General features: G+C 37.3%; 2 protein-coding genes across 2 annotated transcripts in view; both read left to right on the top strand.

Moving 5' to 3' along the window:
* LOC139716293 (adhesion G-protein coupled receptor G7-like) overlaps positions 1 to 1937 on the top strand; it is a 59660-nt gene extending 57723 nt beyond the window's left edge. Inside the window, exons 19-20 of the mRNA XM_071627857.1 lie at positions 401 to 467; positions 810 to 1937. Coding sequence (XP_071483958.1) covers positions 401 to 467; positions 810 to 1380 — 638 coding nt within the window. The 3' untranslated portion in view covers positions 1381 to 1937. The remainder of the gene's footprint in view (positions 1 to 400; positions 468 to 809) is intronic.
* Positions 1938 to 2173: 236 nt separating this feature from the next.
* LOC139716263 (protein SpAN-like) lies at positions 2174 to 22077 on the top strand. The gene is made up of 6 exons (XM_071627831.1): positions 2174 to 2397; positions 9153 to 9327; positions 16489 to 16639; positions 19357 to 19556; positions 20460 to 20681; positions 21829 to 22077. The coding sequence occupies exons 1-6, from the start codon at positions 2174 to 2176 to the stop codon at positions 22075 to 22077; spliced, it is 1221 nt and encodes a 406-aa protein (XP_071483932.1).
* The last annotated feature ends 1503 nt before the right edge of the window (positions 22078 to 23580 follow it).

Raw genomic sequence — 23580 nt, 5'->3', positions numbered from 1 at the left:
GATCGTACACTTCAGTGTACGATCTTTGGTAGAACTCACTGGCTGGTGATAAAGCACACTGGCAATTAAGTGGCCGAATTCTGGTAGATGACCGAATGCACATTATGTTTACCCCGACTTTGTACTTAGGCGTGGGTCTGCCGCCTTTGACGGCCCCTCTCTAGTTCATATCTTTGTTCTTCCGTTTACACTGTTTTCCTTTTCTCGCGTGAAAATGTACATCAAACAGAATTGCAGACCGAGCAAAGGATTCGCAAAATAAACACCAGTGAAAGCATGTTCATTGCTAGGTGACCAACGATTTATAGAGCCCAAAGAATGGAAATCTCACAATAATATGCCATGATCAAAAGGAAGAACGTAAATTCTCATTTGTGATATTATTTCTTTCTTATGACAGGTGTTCCGGCGCTCATCGTAATTCTCACAGGAGCTATCGCTAAAAAGAACTACATCTCGAAGCATTTGTAAGTATATCTCACCCTCAATGTGTGCCTCCTTTTCACTTGTTTAGTCAGTATACATGTGAAGATGCTCGCATCTTGTATGCTTGTTGAAACTGAGTATTTCCCTTTAAGTGTGGAAAATGTGCTCCTGTTTTTTAGTTATTGATGCTTATATCAATGAAAGTATATAAAACTTCCACAGAAACAAAACATAACTTTCAGACTTTTCATTACGGTGTGATCAGAGCAAAGGATTGCCATTGAGTTTTACTTCGTTGTAAAACCTTCAGGCTTTGGGCAAAATTTTACTCTACAGAGGAGAAAGTTCTACAAGTTGTAACGAACTATCAAATTTTGTGTCAGCTGTTTCCTGGGCAGATGGTCGATGGTGAGCGGTCTCATGGTCCCTATGGGGATCATCCTCCTCGTCAACATGGTAATCTTTGTCATGGTCATCTACCGACTGACTCGGACGAACATCGCAACGCGAGCGTGCTCCCGCGGCAAGGAAGACGGTTATCGCGACGTCTTACGCCGCTGCCAAAACGCTGTCAGCATTTTCCTCCTCCTCGGACTCACCTGGGTCTTGGGTTATTTCACCCTCATCAGGGACGACAACCTCGTGATCCACGTCCTCTTCGTCATCCTCAACTCTCTGCAGGGGTTCTTCATCTTCGTTCTCTACTGTCTGCGACAGCAGCACTTTCGCGATCGTATGGGACAGTATCGCGAATCGCTGCGACGGCGATTCCCGCGTCTGGTTCGTCGAGTGAACCTCTCCGTACCATGCCTCTCTTCCTCCCGAAAGTCTGACGACGTGGTCTCTACCCATTCCCAGTCCGCTGTCAACACGCAGTCCACCATCCCGTCGGGGACATACGACTCAAAAGAGCAATACGCGATGGCGGAAAAGGGAAATACGTACTGTATTTGAGACGACACAAACATGCAGCAGTACTCCAGAAACCTGCCTAGTAGGTCTTGTTGGACTCGAAGTTTAAACTGAAGTTCGTTCAAACAGAGGGATATTGAGGCATTGAAAGACTACTTGAAATGCTTTATATCAAAAGTTAAGAATCTTTGATCTTTCTAATCTATCATAAAGATGGTAAAGTTGTTTGAACGCTGTAATTCATCGCCAGGCCATGATGCCGCGGTCTTCGCAGCCTTCATAAGCGGTTCATGCAATGATGATTGTGTGCACAAACCTTTCAATCAAATTTTGTTATCTTAAAATGTGAAAGAAACGCATTGAACGCTTTCGTAGCTTGAAATGTTTTAGAAAAGAAGAGTGATAATTATCTTGCAGATCGACTTATTCGAGTCTTGCGTGGACTGGTAGCTAATGACCTTTAGCACATAGAAATTGATTCGCTGCATTTAGAGGGCAGTCACAACTGACAAAAGATTTCGTTTGAAATCACACTTAGCGTTACAGAGCTAGTGTTCAGGAGCTGAAATGACATTTCAATCAATGACATTTCATTTACAATCAAACACGTACTCTTGATACACTTTCTTGAAGAAACTTTTCGTCTGAATTCAAGTAGTATGCAGGTATGGTACTATGTGATGTAAATTTGTATGTATAATGCTTGCAGAAGCAGAGGGAAATCAGTACTATGCTCGATTACAACTTTAGAATCGTCGGGATAGAGGAGGCTGCAAGAGATGAGCGCGAAGACTGCGTCGACATTGTCTAGAAATTCATCAAGCAGCATTTTAAGATGGATATCAAGGTAGAGCGAGCTCATCGAGACGGAAAGAGAGGAGAGAAGCCAAGGCACATTTTGGTGAAAGTGTTGTCCTACAGAGAGAAGGTGGACATCATGAAAAATGCGCGAAAAAAGCTTGACAAAGAGAACTTCTACATCACGGACGACCTCACCAGGGCTGACCTAGATGAGAAAAGAAGGTGGTCGAAACAAGTCCAGCATCTCTACGCCCAAGGGTACAAAACTCCGTTTCTTTGCAGGAAAATGGCGTAATTCTGGTGGTCTTCCGCATGTATTCTGATTTGTTTATTGCACCTTTAAGGACGCCATTTTGCTTCATTCGTCAGTGCAGTCTACAATGTCTACATTGACCACGTTCTTATTCTTTTGTTTGTGCATCCATGGAGGGAGCTGTCCGTTACATAACACGTTCTCTTAACAATGATAATGAAGAGTTGCAAGTGCACACTATTCGTAAGTGACAGATTGACATACTCTGAATTGTGCCATTCTTCTCTCACATGTTCTTCCTTCTCCCCATCTCACTATTATTCTTTCTTTCCCTCCCCATCTCTCTCTATCTGTCTCTCCCTGTAAATATGAACTAATGTAATGCTGATCGGAGGGGATCGGCTTATTGTACTCTCTGTTTATGTTCACTGTTTTTGTATTCGTAGTAATCGTAGTTCGTAAGTTTCCCCATGATGCTCGTCCCCTCTCTTTCCTCTGCTTCCATGCCATTTGTCTCGCCAATCATGCCAATCGCTCAGCCTTGTGTATCTCACGCTGCATCATGTTTGGATATTGTACCAATAACTTTGAATGAATTTTGAAGAAGAAACTGATATATCATATGTAATAAACTGTAAATATTTTTTGCCCGAAGAAAACACCCGTATGTACACTGCTTCACAGTGCCAACATGCCCAATCTAACTCCGTTTTAAGTTTTCTACATATCAACGCTCGCAGCTTGCCCAAAAATTATGATAATGTAACCAACTTGTTGTCATCTCTCAACTTTGATTTCTCATTTATTGGTGTAAGTGAAACTTGGTTGAATGACAAATCTCCACCGATATTTTGATGTTGATGGTTACACTTTGATTCGCTCTGATAGAGCAAACCGTCGTGGAGACGGCTTAGCACTGTACGCTGCAAATAATTACTCATTTACTGTACGGCATAATTTATCCCATGTAAAGTCTAATGCTGAGATTTTATCTGTAGAAATTGAAAAACCAAATGGAAAGAATATAATTGTTGTAGTTATTTACCGACCGCCAGATGCAAGTGTTGACTCATTTCTTGATGATTTTGAAATCATATTATCTAAAATCAATACCAGTAATAAGAAAGCATGTGTAATGTGTGATTTTAATATTGATTTATTATCTGAAAATAGCAACTCACAAAGACTTTGCACAATACTTCAGTCTAATTTTTTTTCATTGTGCTATCGATAAACCGACAAGGATTAGTGCGCAATCATTATCTTTAATTGATAATATATTTATAAATACAAATGTAGCGCAAAGTCAATCCGGTATTCTTTATAGTGAGATCTCGGATCATCTCCCATTTTTTGTATCTTATTTGATGTACAAGATATTCCAAGAAAACAAATAAGGGAAAATTACGTAGGGTTACAACGCAAAATATTAAACGCCTGAATGATGCTTTATCTTCAGAAAACTGGGATGACCGTACTTGCTTGTGATGATGTGGATAAAGCATATGAATTATTTTGGAATAAATTTTATTATCATTTTGATAAGAATATCCCATTGCGAAATAAACAAACAGGAAATTAAAAAATAAGAAATGCATGGATTACAAGAGGTATTTTGCAATCGATATCAAAGAGAAATGAATTATATAAGTTGCAATTAAATGATCACTCTGATGAAAATGTATATGAATATAAACGGTATAGAAATAAACTGACAACAATAATACGAACGTCGCGTAGATTGTATTATAAAAATCAATTTGCGAATGCACAAGGAAAAATGTCTACCACATGGAAAATTGTGAAAGAAATATTAGGGAATAATAAGCAGAAAATTATTCCTAAAATATTCAATCTTAATGATCATTGTGTTAAATCTCCACAAAATATAGTTAATGCTTTTAATGAGTTTTTTGTAAAAATTGGTCCCAATCAGGCCAAGAAAGTTGATAGCCATGGAACCAATATTCATCAATATCTTCATAATGCGTGTAATCATTCACTTTTTTTAAAGCCTACTGATTATATAGAAATTATCGGCATATAACATCATCTTTGAAATCAACACATTCTACTGGTTGTGATGAAATCAGCAGTGTTTTGCTGAAACAGATCATCGGATCGATTATTATCCCCCCCCCCCCTCGTATCTTCAATCTTTCTTTATTAACTGGAGTATTTCCTACTCCTTTCAAGATAGCCAAAGTTATTCCTGTGTATAAAAAAGATGATTCTTCGAATATTAGTAATTACCGACCCATTTCTTTATTACCTATACCTTTTCTAAAATACTTGAAAGAATTATATATAATAGATTAGACAGTTTTTTTTAACCAAATACAATATTTTGAATCCTGATCAGTATGGGTTCAGGAAATCACATTCAACTGACCTGGCGCTTGCACAATTGTATGATCGAGTATCAGATGCCTTAGCTGACCGAAAGCATGTTATTGGTGTCTTCATGGACTTAGGCAAGGCATTTGATGCTCTTGACCATTCTATTTTGCAATCAAAGCTTCATTTTTATGGTATAAGAGGAACTGCTCTGAAACTGATCGCAAGTTATTTAAATGATCGAAAGCAATTTACATGTTTTGATTTCTGTAATTCGGATACATTGTTGATCAAATGCGGTGTACCACAAGGGTCCATTCTTGGGCCATTATTGTTTTTGTTATATGTTAATGATTTACATAATGCATCAAGTTTATTACAGTACGTTATTTTTGCTGATGATGCCAATGTATTTCTCTCAAATTCAGATTTTCAATGTCTTATTAGATCTTTAAATAATGAATTACCAAAATTGTCTCAGTGGTTCAAAAGTAATATCTTATCTTTGAGTCTACAGAAAACAAATTATATGCACTTCAAACATCCAAGGAAACTGACTTGTAGTGACACTGAATGTATTCTAAAAATAGATGGCATTCCTCTTGAGAGGAGAACATCCACTAAATTTCTTGGAATTATAATCAATGAAACTCTTACTTGGAATGATCATGTGAAATATATTTCATCTTCTATTGCTCGTAATGTTGGAATATTATGTAAACTCAGACGTTGCTTATCTTTTGATATTTTGATTATGCTTTATAATGCACTCATCCTACCATACATTTCTTATTGTAATATGATATGGGCAAACTCGGTGTCTGCTAACAATACTATATCAAAATTGCAAAAGAAAGTTATTCGTATATGTGCGAATGCTGGTTATAATGATCACACAGATCCCCTTTTCTTCTGCTTTAAGATCTTAAAGGTGAACGACATCCACACTTTACAAAATATGCACTTTTGATGTTCCGCTTAATACTGACTTATTACCCTCTTCATTTATCGATATGTTCCAGCTGAACTCAGAAATCCATTCTTATCCTACAAGGCAAGCAATGGATGTACACTTGAGTAACCCCAAAACACTCCTAGCACACAAATCCGTAAGACATACTGGCCCAGATATTTGGAATAGACTTCCACTTGAATTACATTAAGTCTATTCATTCATTAAAAAAAGTAGTAAAGAAAAATTTGATTTCACAGTACCGGTGATACTTTCTGTAGAAACACTTGATGACTCATTCTTTGTTCATTGTTGTATCTATTATGTTTCTTTCTCTCTGAGTCTCTGCACGTGCGGATGCACCTGCAGTACACTGTGCTCCTCTGATCACTGGGATTCATTCCTTCTCTGTTGTTCATTATTCATGTTATGTCGGGCGAATCATGGTTCACTATAACGTCATGCCCTGAAAGGGCACGTAGAAATTTATGCTGTGTATACAGATTATTGCTTTTTGTCTTCTTCTTCTCTTTTTTTTTCTCTTTCTCATTCAATATAACTTTTACATGACAAAAGCAACACTTATCATGTGAATACATCACTGTAATTTATTAGTATAAATACAGTATGTGCATGTATGTATGTGTCTAGGTATAGAGGTACGTCGAGTTGATCTGGCGAGACTAGTATCCGGAGGTTTTTATCATCTCCTCCCCTTCCATTCTTCTCTCTCTCTCCCTCTCTCTCTCTCTCTCTCTCTCCCTAACCCTTATTCCACGAGCATCATGTTGGACCCTCTTGTTTTTCTTCATTGTAATGTTATTTGTTATCGGTTGCCAAACAGTCAAGCGTTGTGCTTATTATTGGCAATCGTTCTGTATGCAAATTATTAACATGTTACTCATGTAATTATACTACAGATGTATTGTATAATTGATGAAAATGATGAAATTTGTATAAAGTATACTACTGGTATTTTGTACTTTGTTAATGAAATTGCAGAAAGTTGATGTATTTGAAAAAAATGGCATACAGAGAATAAATAAATCAAATCAAATAAATAAATCAAATTAAACATTGCACATTTTATTCAGGTTGACATGTGTATATCAACCATACTTTGCCAGGGCCACGGAAGGAGGAGGGACACTGTGGCCATTCAAGTATGCGTGACATTGAGCCATTCATGTGTGTTTGTTTTTTTTTTAGATCGAACTAGATATGAAAAGATGTGAATAAATCATACTATCAATAGTAACTACGAGAGGTGATATGTTTACAAATGATATATACGGTAGATTGATATAAGCGTAAAGATAAAAAAGTTGAATGTTTCATGAAATTACCAAAGCCTCAAGACAAGAGTTGTATTTGAAAAGTCTGTCAAGAATGCTCATGTGTAATGTATGAAAAATAACTGAATGTACGAAAAATATATATACTAATCTCCACCTCAATTTGATTCATTAAAAGCTGTGCATTCCTCTTACCAGTTCAGGGGTTTATGTCGTGGGCACTGACGCATTATCTTTTTGTCAATATCGCTTTGGTCTTGCCATGCCTTCTCTCTCTCTCCCTCTCTGTTCATCTCTCTCTCTCCTTGTGAAAATAATGTGCGTGTGTGAAAGCATATAATTTGGATAGTATGTGTCATGGTGTGTGAAATTAGGGGGGGGGGGAATCAAGCTCGAGCCTCGAATCAATGCACACACATACACTTTGACATTAGCTCAAAGTATCGTACACCTGCTCGCTATTTTGACCATACACTCAAACAAACACTGACGCACGGCCACAAAGATTAGTGTCTTTTTTTCTTTTTTCTTTTTTTTTAACACAAATCCTACCTCTCACATTTGTTAACAGGTAAATGTGTGGATTTCGTAAATCCATGTTTTTATTTCGTGATGTTTATACCTGCATGAAAATGATAGTAATATGCATGATGTTCTCAACACCTACGGATTTTTGATTACAATGTTTGGCGTTACAGTATTTAGTTCATTCAAATGTTTGCAATTTCTGCCGTGCCATTTCAGGACCTTTCGCGATAAGGACTTGCATTTGTTTTATTCATTCATTCATTCATTCATTCATTCATTCATTCATTTTCCTTTTCCTTTTCCAACAAGAGCATATATATTTACAGAAGTTACACATAAACGCATAAATTACATTACAATGTAAATAAATGAAATTCATAAGTTTGTAATATATTTAAAGTATACGGGAATGCTGGCAATAAGGATGAATGCTTGAAGGCAATGCTTGTAGGGTGCACCCCCCCCCCCCCGCACGTGTAATACAATAAATCACAAATCACAAATACAATTTATTCACCTGATCCCATAATTTCTAACTATACCATATTTTTGCGTACCGACTAAAGGGAGAGCCGATAGTTAATGACATCACCACCTCCGTGAATTTGCATAATTATCATGCATTTGCAACCACTTTAACTCTTCGGTGAGGCATGTGAACCATTGAACTTCTATATAGCTTTCTTAGTTTATGTCCGATTGAGATGAAACTTCTACATTAATGTTCGTTTACAACGTAAACATGATGTGCAATGGCATTTAAACTCATGTATGAACTCACTGTGCTTTTCTCGCTGTTTTCTTACACAACACACGGCCTGCTGGGGTTTTCCCCCTCTGATTCTTGTCCAGTAGAATGTCAAAACTACCCTGGAGGATGTCAGGTAAAGAGTTAAAGGCAAGCGCCATGATAACCAAAAGTTTGAACAAATGTTTAAACTCCATTAAAGGACACCTTTTCATGATTATGAAATTTTCCTCCCGATTTTACGTCATTCACAGTGTATCTGTGTGATCATAGATAGACATAATCGCATATGGTGTGTAAAGGGTATTTATAAATCGTTTATAAATAACCTTCACATTACAGGGATAAATCCCAACAACCAACATAAAACGTAGTTGCACTGTTGTGAGGGGCTCATCTTGTAATTTCATTGAAGGGCAGGAAACTCCTGGGCCCCCTCCAGCGACCAGGAAAACGCACAATGGGGGTAGCGAAGCCAAACAACACTTTATCATGACAGTTCCGAGCTAATTACGAAATTGCGTTTTCAAACCGCATGTGCCTGAGGCAGCCGCTATTACGTAAAACGAACAGCCGTGGATGCCTGCCATTTGCTGTAAATATCCCGATATGCGGGGAAAGGGAAGCTTATGATGGTCAGCCGACGACAGCTATTCGGAGATGAATCCAATTACTTCATGACTTTTTAGTCGCTGATTTATTCATAATGCTGCGATGATCATTAAATGATGACGACGCTCGAGTGATGCCAATAAACAACTTATTAGCATGGTGCTAACAAGCATATAGCACAACCATCAGTGTGAACGAACGTTTGGACAACCAGAAGCAGAACATGCCATTACAAGTGAATTGTGTAACATTGCACTTTGCGCTGTTATACCTCGGATTGCTTTGCAGAGAAGTACTCTCGGGACCCCTAAGGTGTGATATGATAGACAGTTATCGCCATGCTCAACCGACCAGTGGACAATCTGGGAATTCCCCTCCCATCTTGGATGGCCTCCCATCCTCCAACGACAGTCTGCACATGAACTTCCGCATCAACCACTTCGAGGCCTTTGGAAAGGAACAGGTGAGACCAAACTCCCTCATTTGGATGAGTAAATTCTCTGAAGTGGACTAAAAGTTGTACTTCAATTTTGATTCTAGGACCTGTAGCGACGACACGATCTCTTTGAACTTCAACCATTTATATTTTGCGCATCAAAGAGCAAAACCAAATGGGGAAAAATACCTTTCTGAAATAATCTTCCCCAACAAAATCAGAATATTGTCTCTGTTTAATCTTTCAAAACCCACCAAAAAGCATACATTTCTCAATGTCGATTGCGTTCTTGCACTTACCGTCCTTTAGCCGTGTGTAGGTATACCTTTGCTTTGGAACATAATTATATGAGCATCATACCAGGTGGAGATATACACGTCATAAATTCTCACTCTCATTATCTTTCTCAACCAAAAAAAGTTATTCAATAGAAATTAATAGCCCTGATTCACTATACGAATATCTGCAGGGGCCGCAGAACGGGGTGGGGGAGGGGTGGCTGCAGCCCTCAGAACTGAAGATGCATTGACAATGGACCCAACAAACCACGATTTTCCCTCTCCCTTCCCCCTCTTCCCGGGCAGGAGAGGCTCCTCCCTCAAAACACGCGGCCCATGAATGTAAGATGGTGATGAGATGTTCATTTCATGTACGGTAGGGCCTATACTCATGCAACAGTTTTCACTATTTCTATTTCTCTTCCAAAGATATGAAATTATATTTTATCATCCCTTGTGTGTTCAACATAGCCTAAACTAAACCCTGCTGAAGTTTTAGAAGCCTCTAAAAATGATGTCTGACATGAAGAATGCTTGCGTTATCATTGAAACTTGACAGAGATATTCTAGAAGGGGGGGGGGGGTAGGGAAGAATGGAAAATGAGGAGGGGAGGTGGATATCACATGATCATAATGTCATATGATGTGCTCGAAGATAAAAGTGTGTCATTCAACCGTAATGCGTTGATAGGGTGTGGCATTGTGTAAGACATGATAGTGACATGTATCCATGTATCCGTATTCTACATGTCCAGCGTAGTATAGATTATGATGGCTCATCCAATATTAAATCTTGCGACTTATTTATTTCATCAGGAATGTAGGGAGGACGAGAGAAAACAAGTAAGTATTCTATGGCGATGGTTTTCTGGAATTATTTCTCTTGCACAGGGAAGTCATGATCATTTTTGTAAGCGAGTTTAATACTTCTTTAAAATCCATCTCAGTTGCTGCATGACACCAGAGAAGTATGCGTTGCATATCGACCTAATCGACCTAAAGTATATATATATATATATATATATATATATATATATATACAGCAGCAAGAAACAAATAATTCCTTAGGAATGTCATAGAATAACATTCGTTAATGTTTGATGACACATCTCGTTGTCTTAAAGCGAAGAACATTGAATTATTGTCTTGATGTTACATGGTACGTTTTCAACGTGGTTTTGTTTTAAATTCTTTGAAGATTTTATCTCACTATAGCTTCATAATCATTCCCAGTCTTAAAGGGGATGGCTAGTAACTGATCAGTGGGAATCAGTGGGAATGCTGAGGGATGATTGTTCCAATCCTTGTGGGATTCATTTAAGAGTACATTATATACACTACTGTTGTGTGAAAATGTCCTTTATCTCCTTCACTTTCTCTTCCTTCCGCGCCTAGAGCACTCTGCAGAGTGGATTTGGCGCTATATAAATCATATCAATTATTATTATTATTATATAACTACTGTTTGCTTCAGAACGGTCTCATATTCAAGTAATGTGCAGATTAATGCCCTGTCACTGACCAGGCACGCTAACCTGGAAACATTAAACTGCACATTACTTGAATATGAGACCGTTCTGAAGCAAATGATTTTCACACAACAGTAGATATGTAATGTACTCTTAAATGAAACCCACAAGGATTGGAACAATCATCCCTCAGCATTCCCACTGATTCCCACTGATCGGTTACTAGCCATCCCCTTTAACACAAATATCTGTTTGGCACACAACGCAATCATTTACAAACGGACCTTACGACTTTGCAATCAGCCCCACAATCATAATATGGTTGCATCCCTTTGCCCGATTCACATGCATATGAATGCGACCTCAGGGGAAACAGAAGGACGTTATGTTTTCTTATTCCAACCTGAGATGATATTGTTTTACCCTTTTGCATCACTGACACATCTAGAAAGGCCCGATTTCAGTTCATCGCAACCTTCTATTATCTCGACGCAACATATCTTTGCGTCAGTATTCTCCCGTGAGACGGGGGGGGGGGGGGGGGGGTTTAATGGTACACTGTATTTTCCCCGTTTATGGTAAGTCTTTAATATTGATGGCATCACTCTAAAGTTCTAAAGTGTTTCATGATTTGTTTCAACGCATGGTAGTGCAAGAAAATGCAGCAGGAAACGTAAAGTTTACAACCTTTCTTATAGCTGTATGAAAGTTATTTCAACTAATTTGTTATGTAAAAACACCTCATGGATACATCGAAACCAAAGTATCTATAACCTATTCACAGTAGGAATAAAGCGTCATTGTTACTGACAACAATTTCTGTGAAACAACAGCAAATAAAAAGTGATAAACAAGAGGACATAACGTGCAAAAGTGACTTCCAGGAACTACTAGGACACACTGAGGTGTGAAAAATATGTACCTAACATGGGCATTGACGCAGTATTGAATGGCCTCATTAGTGTTTCTTTTATTCTTTATTCACCAGGATATACAACTTAGGGCAACAACAGGGGGGGGGGGGGGAGATGAACGAAATGGGTGATTTACTTTTTTTTTTTTCAATCTACGTGACTACATGACTAAAAGTCACTGAACGATTCTGTCTTTTTTTAAACGTCAGATCAGATAAAAGAATAAAATACGTATTTGTCATTAGCATACAGTAGAAATGAGGAGACGTATAGTGCATGAATATAGGCGCCAAAAGTGTCAAAAACGTGGCTAACATGGCACCATATAAATAAATGTTTCCCCTTTTAGTCGTTATCACTTAATTGATATCTCCGCCAAAATGACGCTAGACTCAGCTTTGCCTATCCTTCTACTAACGATAAAACAGATTAGATCGAGAGATAGATAGATAGATAGATAGATGAATAGATAAATGGATGAATGAATAAATAAATAATAATGGAATAGATAAACGAATGAATTGATTAATAGATAAGCACTATGCATAAAACTTAACTATTGCGGTAGAATAATGATTTGAAGACTACGTAATGCAGTTCAGAATAACAACACTCTATCGACATGGCAACCTTGTGGAAACCTGAAGGTGGCAACCAAATAATAAGACATAAAGATTTTTAAACGGTGTATTTTAATGCTGCTCTGTCGAAAGATTGACAGAAGCATTCTACTTCATGGGTCTGCAACTGATATCAGCTACAATTTCTCTTAAATCACCATTCACTTTATTTCATTTTACTTCAACCCCATTACTATGCATCGTTGCTGTAAGTTTACAATCTTTGTTGAACAAAAAGCGAATAAAAAGTTATACATTGTATACAATTTCCACAGCACTTCCACGAATAGCGTTATAAAGTATATTCTCATAACTCTGCATATTAATGAATACTGATTTTATGATGCATATAGATATTCCCTCGAAAGGCACAATAAAGGGTCTTTAATCAGCAAGCCGTCCAGATTGCGTAGATATCGAATGCTTTCTTAAAACAAAAAGCGAATTATGCTCTGTGTGACTATCTTTACAATCAGACGTTTAAATTTTCACTGCGATGCTGGTATTTCGTGTTTACCAATGTCTATCCTATATACTGCAGTCATACTAATTTTAGTCGACTCGTAATTAGAATCATTCCCTTGCTCCGGATGAGTGTAACTGCTTCGTCAGAATCACACCATTTGAGCACCTACTACATTTTCCCTGGACCCCTCTCTGTGCCCCTATACTCTCAGTTGGACATAATTCAAGCTTATTCATCTAATTTTTTAAAGGAAAGTTGAGCAACTCTTTAAAGTTTTTCATCATTTTTCTCGTCTCGTCTCGTTTCTCGTGTGAAATTAGAATTAATTCAGATAGATAAACTTGTTTTGGTTGTTCTACATTTAAAGGGACTAAAGTCACTATTGAAGTTTCTCTCGGATCGAAGTGAATTCGAATCTCAAAGGGTGTCGAATGTGATGAACCTAATCCAGTCACATCAGAGTCACTTGAAGTTAATTCGTTTGGGAACGCACTTCGCTGCACATATCTGAGAACTCCAGGAAAATGGAGTTGAGTTACATCACCGGAATATTTTCATTTCCGGTTTACAGACTGGACAAGGGAAGAGGGGGTTGTGTGTGTGTGTGGGGGGGGGGGGGGGGTGTAAGGTGTTGGGGGCACTGCAATCTGAAATACACAGGAAGTAATCATTAACCAAATGTAGTTTTGCTAGTGTGAGAGGGACGAGATACAGAAGAAAAGGCTGTCAAATTAATTGATTACAACTTTCAGACTACAGAGTTCTGTTGGAGTGTAGTAGCCAATATGTATCGGAAATTCGCGGATCTATATTTCTTCTTATGGGGGTTTTGCTGACAAATTCTCTCACCAATGATCGTCTATTAATATGTTTGATGTGTCTGTATGTATGATATTTTGTTTTCTTCAAAAAACAACCTAATTGTGTTTGTGCATGTGTGCGAGCGTGTGTGTGTTTGTGTGGACGTGTGTGTGTCTGTGTGTGTTTGTGTGTGTGCGTGCGTGTGTGTGTGTGTGTGTGTGTGTGTGTGTGTGAAAGGGAAGATATGTTTGAAAGGAAAGATTTAAAAAAAAAAATCAAAATCTATATGAAAAAGGGATAGACAGAATACATATACATTGAAGAAAGGTCCTGTTAAGCCGGTTCAATATTTTTTAAATCTATAGGAATGATTGACAATCAATTGACATGTACCAAATGATTTCAAGAATAGAGGATAATTGTTAAATTTCAGCATATAAGATATTGAGACGTTTGATTTAGAATTGAAGAGTTTAGGGCAAAATAGACAAGAGAAAAATTCATGAAAAATGTATGATTTCTTTATTTATGATTTGCAGAAATTGTATGATTTAAAAAAATAATAAAAATATTAAAAATTGATTAAAAAATGTTCATAATAATTTTGAGTACACTAAAAAAAAAATGAAAGAAATATTTTGTTAGACCAGGATCCACAACCCTTCTCAATATACACAGAGAATTTCAATTTAAGTTTTTACATGGAATGATATATACTAAAGAGCAACTTTTAACATTTTGTTTTGCAGCAAATTGTTTGTGTTCTTTTTGTAATCAAGAAATATAAACCTATGAAATTTTATTTCTGCAATGTTGGATAGTAAAAGATATATGGATGGAGAGAAATGACATCACAATTTTATGATCTTGTTGAAATACGTTATAGGCAATTGGCATACATTTTTGTTGGACTGTTAGATAGCTCAGTGAGGATTAAGTTTGTTAATTCTTTCCTTATCTTACTGAGATTGTAAGTCAAAAAGTACAGGCATTTTACCATCTTTCAATATAATTCAGAAGAGAATAAGGGAAAGTATTGAAGAGGAAAAGAAATTGGCAATTAGGAGGGGAAAATTAGCTTTGCATTTAATGAAGTGGGAATGTGTTGATTAACTGAATTGCGTGAACAAATTAGTAAGTGATGTTATTTCATTTTGATTTTTAGAGTGCGGATAGGGTCTGTATATAAGGAGATAGATTAGTTTTATAGGGTTCAAACTTCTGTACTTTCTTTTCTCTGGGGCTTACTGTTAACGCCTACTTTTTTTTTCTTTCTCTCTCTTTTTCTTTCTGCTACTTTCTCTTATGGTTCATGCCTGTGATTTGGGATAATATTATGTTATGATAGGATATGAATATATTGCGGAATTTGATTGATTAAAAATATTGTATTGAAGTGCAGAGATTGAGATGCGAGCGGGGATCCTAGTACTGCATGGGGGGGGGGGGGCAGGTAAGAGGACAGGTGGGGGTATTTTGTTTTTCGTATTTGGGTAGCTACGTGTAAGTTTATGTGTTGAATGTAGGCTGTATTTCGGGTCACGCACCAATTGATTTTTTCAATTTCTCCTTTTACTTGATTAAACATTGTTGATTGTATATCGTGCTTATACATTCAAGATGAATGTTTTTGTCATGTGAAATTATAGAAATCAAAGATTATTGAAACACCAAAAAACAAAAAACAAACAAACAAATAAACAAACTGTGCGTGTGCACATTTATCTTTTTGCATCCCGTGATTCCACAATGGGCAATATCAGCCTTTTAGATTAATCGCACATAACTTTGTAACTGCCATCTTTGTCCAAAGTTCACATTATGCTCGTCATGGTATAGCAAGCACCTTGAAACACGAATCGTCGCTGTATGCCTTTAATCCGAAGATACCAATGGAGACATGATTGAACTTACTAAAATTGGGAACATCATAAAAAAAAAAAATCCTAATTGATCACTTCCATGTAAAACAGTCCCTGGGTCAAATACGGGGAAACCCCTGATGTGCATGTATGTTTGCACGTGCATTTAGGCTTTATTGTACATACACGATTGTGTGTGTGTGGGGGGGGGGGTGGGGATGAGAGGGAGAGAGATGTAAGTGGAAGTTCTCATGAGGTCTCCTGTTTGAAACCATGTCCTTATTGAGGAGTCAGTTTTTTTTTTCGCACTAGAGTTGTTTCACAGCACCATTCATTGGTCTCTCCAATCCTTGCGTTCCTAGTTTGCTATTTGAGGAATCTATACGTGGGCATACCTTCAAAGACTACCATATTCACCGACTGCTTTCAGGTGCAATGCACTAAATTGACTTTAATAAATTGAATTAACTCAACCAAACAGAAAAGTAGAAATTTCATTGAAAATCTCATAGCAAATGAAAAGTTATGGACTTTTATACTTTTTGCACATGTTTTCATGGGACAACTAATTTCACCGTCCTTTAGTCACTATTCTTTTGCACGTCGTAATCAGAAGTAAGTAATCAAAGTAAGAACAGCGCACTATGTTCTGTGTATACCCACTGAATACACTAATGAGCATGCAGTATTACAGTAGACAATTCTTAGTCTTATTGACTATGAAAAATCTGATCGAACAGTAATTGCTTACTATCGGGTGCTGTATTTTGTATTACAGGACATGGACTTCAGTCTACCTTATGAAGGCGCTGGCCTTTACCACAGCTCTTTCCGCATAAAGTCTGGAAGGAGAAAGAGGAAAGCAATCAATCCACGTTATTTCTGGCCTCAGGGTATCATTCCTTTCGAAACGACAAACACATACGATGGTAAGGTTATCTACATAATTCTCTCCCTCCCTTCGCCTTCTCTCTTTCTTTGATTTGAACGATTCTTGGAAGGAATGTCAATATTGATTTTTCAATTGTGTTTTTATTTCCATACCTTGTGTAACAAGTTCAGTGGACCTTCCCTGTACTTTTATTACTCGGTCAAAATGCACGTGCTCCCTTGTGTTGTTCCAAAATGATAATGATAATGATAATAATAATAATTATAATAATGATAATAATAATAATAATAATAATAATAATAATAATAACAATAATAATAATAATAATAATAATAATAATTATTATTATTATTATTATTATAACAATAATAATAGTAATAATAGTGGCTACTTGATATTCTTCGACCGTATTCTTCACGGTTGAACAAATCCGCGCTAAACCTTATCGCTCACACACACACACACACACACACACATATACATATATCCACACCCAGCAAGAAAAGTAAACACTTTTTCAAGTTTATATTTCTCATAGACCACTCGGCTAAAAGTTGATGTATTATGTACTATGTGAAAGGTAATTCAATTGGCTATCAACCTGATAGGGTAATAAAAAGGAAAACTTTACGCATGAGTGAACACCTTTTTTTCTTCTATGGAACAAAAGTAAAAATTTCAAAAATGAACAAGTTGTCATTCATGCGTAAGTGCTCTCTCATGTGACAATAAGAACAAAAGACAAATTTAACACAATAAAAAACATACCTTAAGTTGAAAAAAAAAACCACTTTGATCTTTATAATATTTTTGAACCCCAAGAGTTTAATAAAGGCTAAAAATAAAGGAGGAAAACGAAGAATCTTTGGTCAAATCTAAATTCAAAAGAAATGAGAGAAGAAGCAATATTAACAAAACAAAAAAGGTAGGAATTTGAATTGATTTCTCAAAGTAAGAAAATTTTGAATAGTATTTGGTTCTTGAATTTGTCTCATGAATTATCAAATTGCTAAATTGAATGAATGAAATAAAGATATCTGTTCATTTAATCTTTGTGTCCTTATTATACTCCCTATGTCATATGAAGTTTGAGGTGACAGAAAATTATTATTTTTCCCTTTTAATTTCCCACTTTAATTTTGTTTAAGGTTATAAAGGGGTAAAGAGAATGGAAACTTATTTTTGCTATTTAATTAAAGTCTCTCATTGTGTTAAACTGGTCATTGTCACCTTGAAGGGCATTTGCAAATGAAGAAAAAAAAAACTCAATTTTTGCAATTTTTACTTTGTAATTTGTGCCTTTGAGGACAAAAATGAATGTGTTTACTTATGCGTAAAGTATCCCTTTATATTGTCCTACTAGATTGATAGGCAATTAAATTATCTTTAATATGGTATATACATGGAGTGTCATCAAAATCTTCTATGAAAAATATGAACTCGAATGAAAAGTGTTTACTTTCTTTTTTTTTTTTGCTGAGTGTACATATTATATACAGAGAGAGAAGAGAGAAAGAGAGAGAGAGAGAGAGAGAGAATGAAAGAGTCTTCAACAGGTAGGTGTAGGTATATGAACGTCTGCATAGGTATTAAACAAGAGTCATGATTATTATTTGGTAAACTTCTCCCTGATATAGAGATGCTGTGGCAACACGAAAGCTCTACTGTGCACAAACAATGAATGGAACAACGCCAATCACTAGTTGCCTTCCCAAATCTTGGCAAAATGAGCAAAACCGACGACAATACCCTTGTCTCTGACTTCTGGTCAAATTCGTGCCAAATATTAGTTTAAATGTCTCCTTGTTCATGTAACAGCCACACAGCCTGCACAGTAAGAGTGATATCGTTCCGCTCTACACATTTATAGTGAATATCTGGAACCTCATGTGTCATATTGTTCTATTACAATCTACTCGACAGTTGAAATACGTAGCTGTTTACGGACATTTATTCCTCTCTGAATTTAAAGGTAACATTAAACATGACACTGTCTTTGTTCATAAGTAATCAATTTTTATGTTTCCCGCGTTTTCGTTTTTTCAGTGACTAAAGAAAGAGGCCCAAGTAAGCGGTACAAACATTGACTATCTTGGTTCCAAGTGAAAATACGGGCATGTGCAGGGATCGATGCGAAACACGTCACAATAGAGAGACGTTTGACAGGGGCGGATCCAGGATTTCTGTAGAGGGGGCGCCTTTACAAAATTAAAGGGATGGTACAGTATCGGTGAAGATGATAATTGGGCTTTTAACTTTTTGCGAGATACCAAGAAACACTTATGATATAGTACAGAACATACAATTTTAAGAGGAATTCAAAGTTTATTTGATGAAAATCGGGTTTGGAATAATTGAACATCAAAAAAACAAAGTAAAACAAAGCGATCGTAATGAAGTGTGGGTCCCACACTTTATTAGAATCGCTCTTTTTTTGATATCTCAGCCATTTCAAAACCAATTTTCATCAAATAAACATTGAATTCCTTGTATGATTACATGCTTTTTCATATTTCATAAGTGGTTTCTCATTATCTCATCCCAAAATGTTAGAAACCTGAAATTAGGTCCCAACCAAAACTATACGATCCCTTTAAAGGGGGGGGGGGCGCACGCCCCCCTCCCATTTTTTCTTTGTATTTCTTTTGTTTTGACAAAAAATAAAGGGGACAGGGCGCGCCCGGTGCGCTCCCTCCTGGATCCGCCACTGTTTAAACACATTCAGTATCCATTAATTCATGTTCCCTTTTACAGAGAAAGAGTTACAAGAAATTTTTCGCGGTATGGCCGTTTGGGAGGAGGGTACGTGCATACGCTTCGTTCCGTTTAATGCGGGTCTGGCTACCCGGCTTGGCCACTCAGACCGTCTGTTTCTCGAGAAGCGCCAAGTCTGCACGTCATTTTTAGGGAGGAGGGTCAAAGGTCGTCATCTCATATCGGCCTGCCCAGAATGGGTAAATGTAATTTTCTTTTGCTTTTTGTAGTTGTTGACGTTGTTGGACGGGTGACAAAATTAACCGTTATAGTCTCGTTCCAAGAAGGAAAAAAAATCATAATTATAAAATCATGTCTTTGTTGATTATTTGGCAACTACAAACATTACCCCCAAATTCATCATTGTTCGTTTATTCCAAAACAACAAAAGCTTAATGCAAAGGATACCGTTTCCTTATTTCATGTCAAAAAGGGACATTTTGTGATTACTTTGTAGGTCCATGGGCAGATGGGAGACACGTGGGATCACGACATTGTTACCTCATCTAATTTGAATATGTTGGTACTAATGTCAAAATGTGCAAGCATGTGAATCTTGAAATATCAAACTTGCTAACTTTAAGTCCAATCGTGATCTTAAAAAAACCTACCATTCTACAAGTTCTACATGTTTTATTTCATGCTCTTCAATAAAGCAAACCCTAACATAGGGTCGAATTTCAATCCCTCATTTAGAAAGATTTATTCCTTTAGACATATTCATTCAGAAATGCAATCATGAAACAAAAGCCAGACTCTCAGAAACATTGGAAAAGTAAGAGCAATGTTAACGTTTTACTGTCATATTAATTTACAAAAGACTAGCACAACACTAGCAGCTTGCCGCTCATACGTCGACTGGGCTCTTAATCCACGAAACTGAGTAGAGACAGAATTATTGCGTTGAGTCGTTTTTATTTCAATCCGAGAATGTATGAACATGATTTTTTCTATGGCTTCTATACTAAATCACTGAATATTCGGTGCTTATACTAATATTTACGTGGATGAAAGAGAGAGAGAGAGAGATTGACCGTTAATTAGACAGATGAGGGTAGTGAGAAAATACTCTCTATTATCTGAACTCTCTATTTTCCACACAGACTTACACTCTGGTTCACGAACTCGGTCACGCCATAGGCCTACGCCACCAGCATCAGACACCGGAGCGCGACAAGTACATTACTATCCACTGGGAAAACATCGCCGATCACGTGAATCTCGTGCAATCATTCGGCGTGGTCAGGGCGCCATATCTCTACGATCAGACGTTGGCGGGAGCAGTACCTTACGACTTGGATTCTATCATGCATTATCCATCTAATGTAAGTAATATGTATATGGTGTGATGAATCGATTATTTTCGAATTTGTTTCGAAATAGGAAACGGATAGCAAAAGGAGAGTTCAAACTGAAGTCAACTGCAAATTGCCGTTATTTCTGCGAGAATGGCGGGCAAAGTTGTTTGACTTTGTGTGAGTGTTGCTAATTTCACCTCAATGTCAGGGGCTATGGTTTCTTTCTCAAGTTTTGCTATTCGTTTGATATGAAAATCATATATTCATGCTGGAGCAGTCAACTGAAAATGCACAGTTTTCAATCACAGGATGGATTACATGTGTGCAAGTTTCATTGCTGTATCCTCACTCATCCTTACATTCAAAACACACACATACACTTTTTTCAATGGTATTTTTATTCATTACCATTCAAATAATACAAAGGCAATATCATAAACTGGTACCGTACTGCTGTAACAGAGTAATTTGGGCACAGATAAAAGAATTAGGGCCTACACTGAAAAAGACACAGACACACATACAAGCAAACAGACAGATAGACAGACAGACAAACGGACGGACAAACACACACACACACACACACACACACACGCACACCCCTGTGATATCACACATCATTAACGTGGCCATGATTCTGAAACTTCGATGTGATCAGTGAAGACTGGCTCTCTCCGAATCTATTCATATCTACCAGTGCTAAATTCATTTACTCATGAGCGAACTCGTATCAGGGAGATCTGAATGTATACGTGTTAATTGCTATGATTATTTTCATAATGGTGAGTGGAACCCCTGCCTCAGTTGTCAATGTCAAGTTCGCTAGATTGTTAAGTATCGATGAAACCCATGCAGCCATTGAATTGTTTGATATAATAGAGTCTTTATTGTATTCATGCACAACCTTCTTTACCCAGTCTCACTATCAGCTTTCCGTCGGTTTCACAGGAGTTAGAATCTTTAGCGTCATTATGATTTATCACCATGCAAGTAGGCTATAGGCATCCGTGAAACATTCTTTTACAATTACAAGGTGTACAACGTTATCCACTTTCAACATCAACCTTCCTTTGTCAAATTTGTCTTAATTCAGGGAATTAAAAGAGTTCATAAATGCTTGTCGTGTGGTGTCATTTGTCAAGCTTTTATTTGTTCGGTTTCATTAATTTTTCAGGCATTTTCAAAACATTACTCTTTACCAACCATCACCGTCAACGCTAACCCACAACGCGTGATCGAATGGAGAACGGAACCAAGTTTCTACGACTTGAAACTCGTCAATCTTATGTACAAATGCAGAGATCGATGCGCCGGCAGCAAGATCGCCTGCCAGAATGGCGGGTACCAGAATCCTTCAGACTGCAGTTCGTGTGTCTGCCCAGCTTCACACTGGGGAAAGGTCTGCGAGAGGATCAATCTCTAGCTCCGGTGGTTTTTAGATGGACAGATAATCAGGAATGGTCGATCAGAAAGTTAACCTTTCAACATGAATGCGTGTGAACTTAGCGTCAACATGCCTTTTTGGTGAACTGCCAAAATGCTTGTTACCACTTATCAGCACTCGTTTCACCCATTGTTCTACTTTCTTTACTTCTCTACCCCCCCCCCACCCCATATGGCTATACCAATAAGATAATTATATTTTCATGGCACTACAGAAGGGCACCTGGCTAACTTGAATCCATTCAGATACTGAAACATTTCTATAGTATCATACAAGCCTCAGAACACTCCCACTTGAATTATCTCTGTGTATTTCTGGCCAATTATAAATGAACGTGAAGCTGGCAGATGAAACAAATTTTTGAAGACGCAATGCATGTATGAAATTTCTTTAATCTGACATTACAGGCGTCTCTCCTGTACGTAATTCCTGTCAGACACGTGCGTTTAATCACCAAATTATATTATTACATACACGAAAAATTCATTGTCTCTCCTCTTTCAAATATATCAACTTATCCCACTTCAGTCCTGGCATTTGAAAGGGGGTGGTTGTCATCGTGGCTTAGGCTTCTTAAATGAAACAAACACCGCCCTCTGCCTGCCGCAACCACGCAATCAACACTCGCTAGTCACGTGCATCTTTCCAAACATCGAGAATCTGAACATGTTTAGGCAGACGTCTACTTTTTTGCTCTTTCTCCCCTTCCCTTTATAAAGTTCCATATGGATACACACATACACACACCTACACACAGTCATGTATGCATATGGACGAATACATGTGTACACACGCACGCACACACACACACACACACACACAGACACGCATATAAAGATGTAATCCCATACAAATGATTATATTTATTTCCAAACCGCGACACGAACAATGCAAAAACCCTTCGTTCAAGGTCCGGGTCATCACATAAAATGGTAGATAATATTAACGATTTGTTAGTCACAATCAAATCCTCCGAGCAGTACACTGACGCCAATTTTAGAGTTTTACCGTATCTATTTCGCCTAACTTAAAAGTGGGCATTTATAGTATCAATCGCAGTAAATTAAGGCATGCTGCTTTCATGTAAAACTCTAACACAATTGTTGTTCATGGGAAATTATCATAAACTTACTTCGGTATACCTTCAATGAAAAAAAAAAAGAGTGAAATTTCCTCATATTGCTGGACTCTTTGACTGATTGCGGCCATTCATTCAAACAATAATTGAAGATGCTCTTTCAATATGCCAGACAGCTAGGAACATGACCTAAGTCTAGATATGTGTAAGACGGCTGCGAGGCGCACATTGTAATTGCTGATTATCAAGCAATGTATACGAGGTATATAATATATACAGGTATATGAACATAAATAATTTAGTTATATAGATAAACCCCATATTCCGCTCCGATATGGCAATCGAAACTTGGATGTAAAGATTTATTATGGCCATGCAGAGTTTAATTTGAATCATTAATGGAC

Source organism: Diadema antillarum, unplaced genomic scaffold (assembly GCF_040938485.1).
Source record: "Diadema antillarum isolate AM-2024a unplaced genomic scaffold, OU_Dant_1.0 scf00000063, whole genome shotgun sequence".
In the NCBI taxonomy this organism is placed as follows: Eukaryota; Metazoa; Echinodermata; class Echinoidea; order Diadematoida; family Diadematidae; genus Diadema; species Diadema antillarum.
Note: the sequence above shows the minus strand (reverse complement) of the source record. Positions and strands in the feature narration are given on the sequence as shown.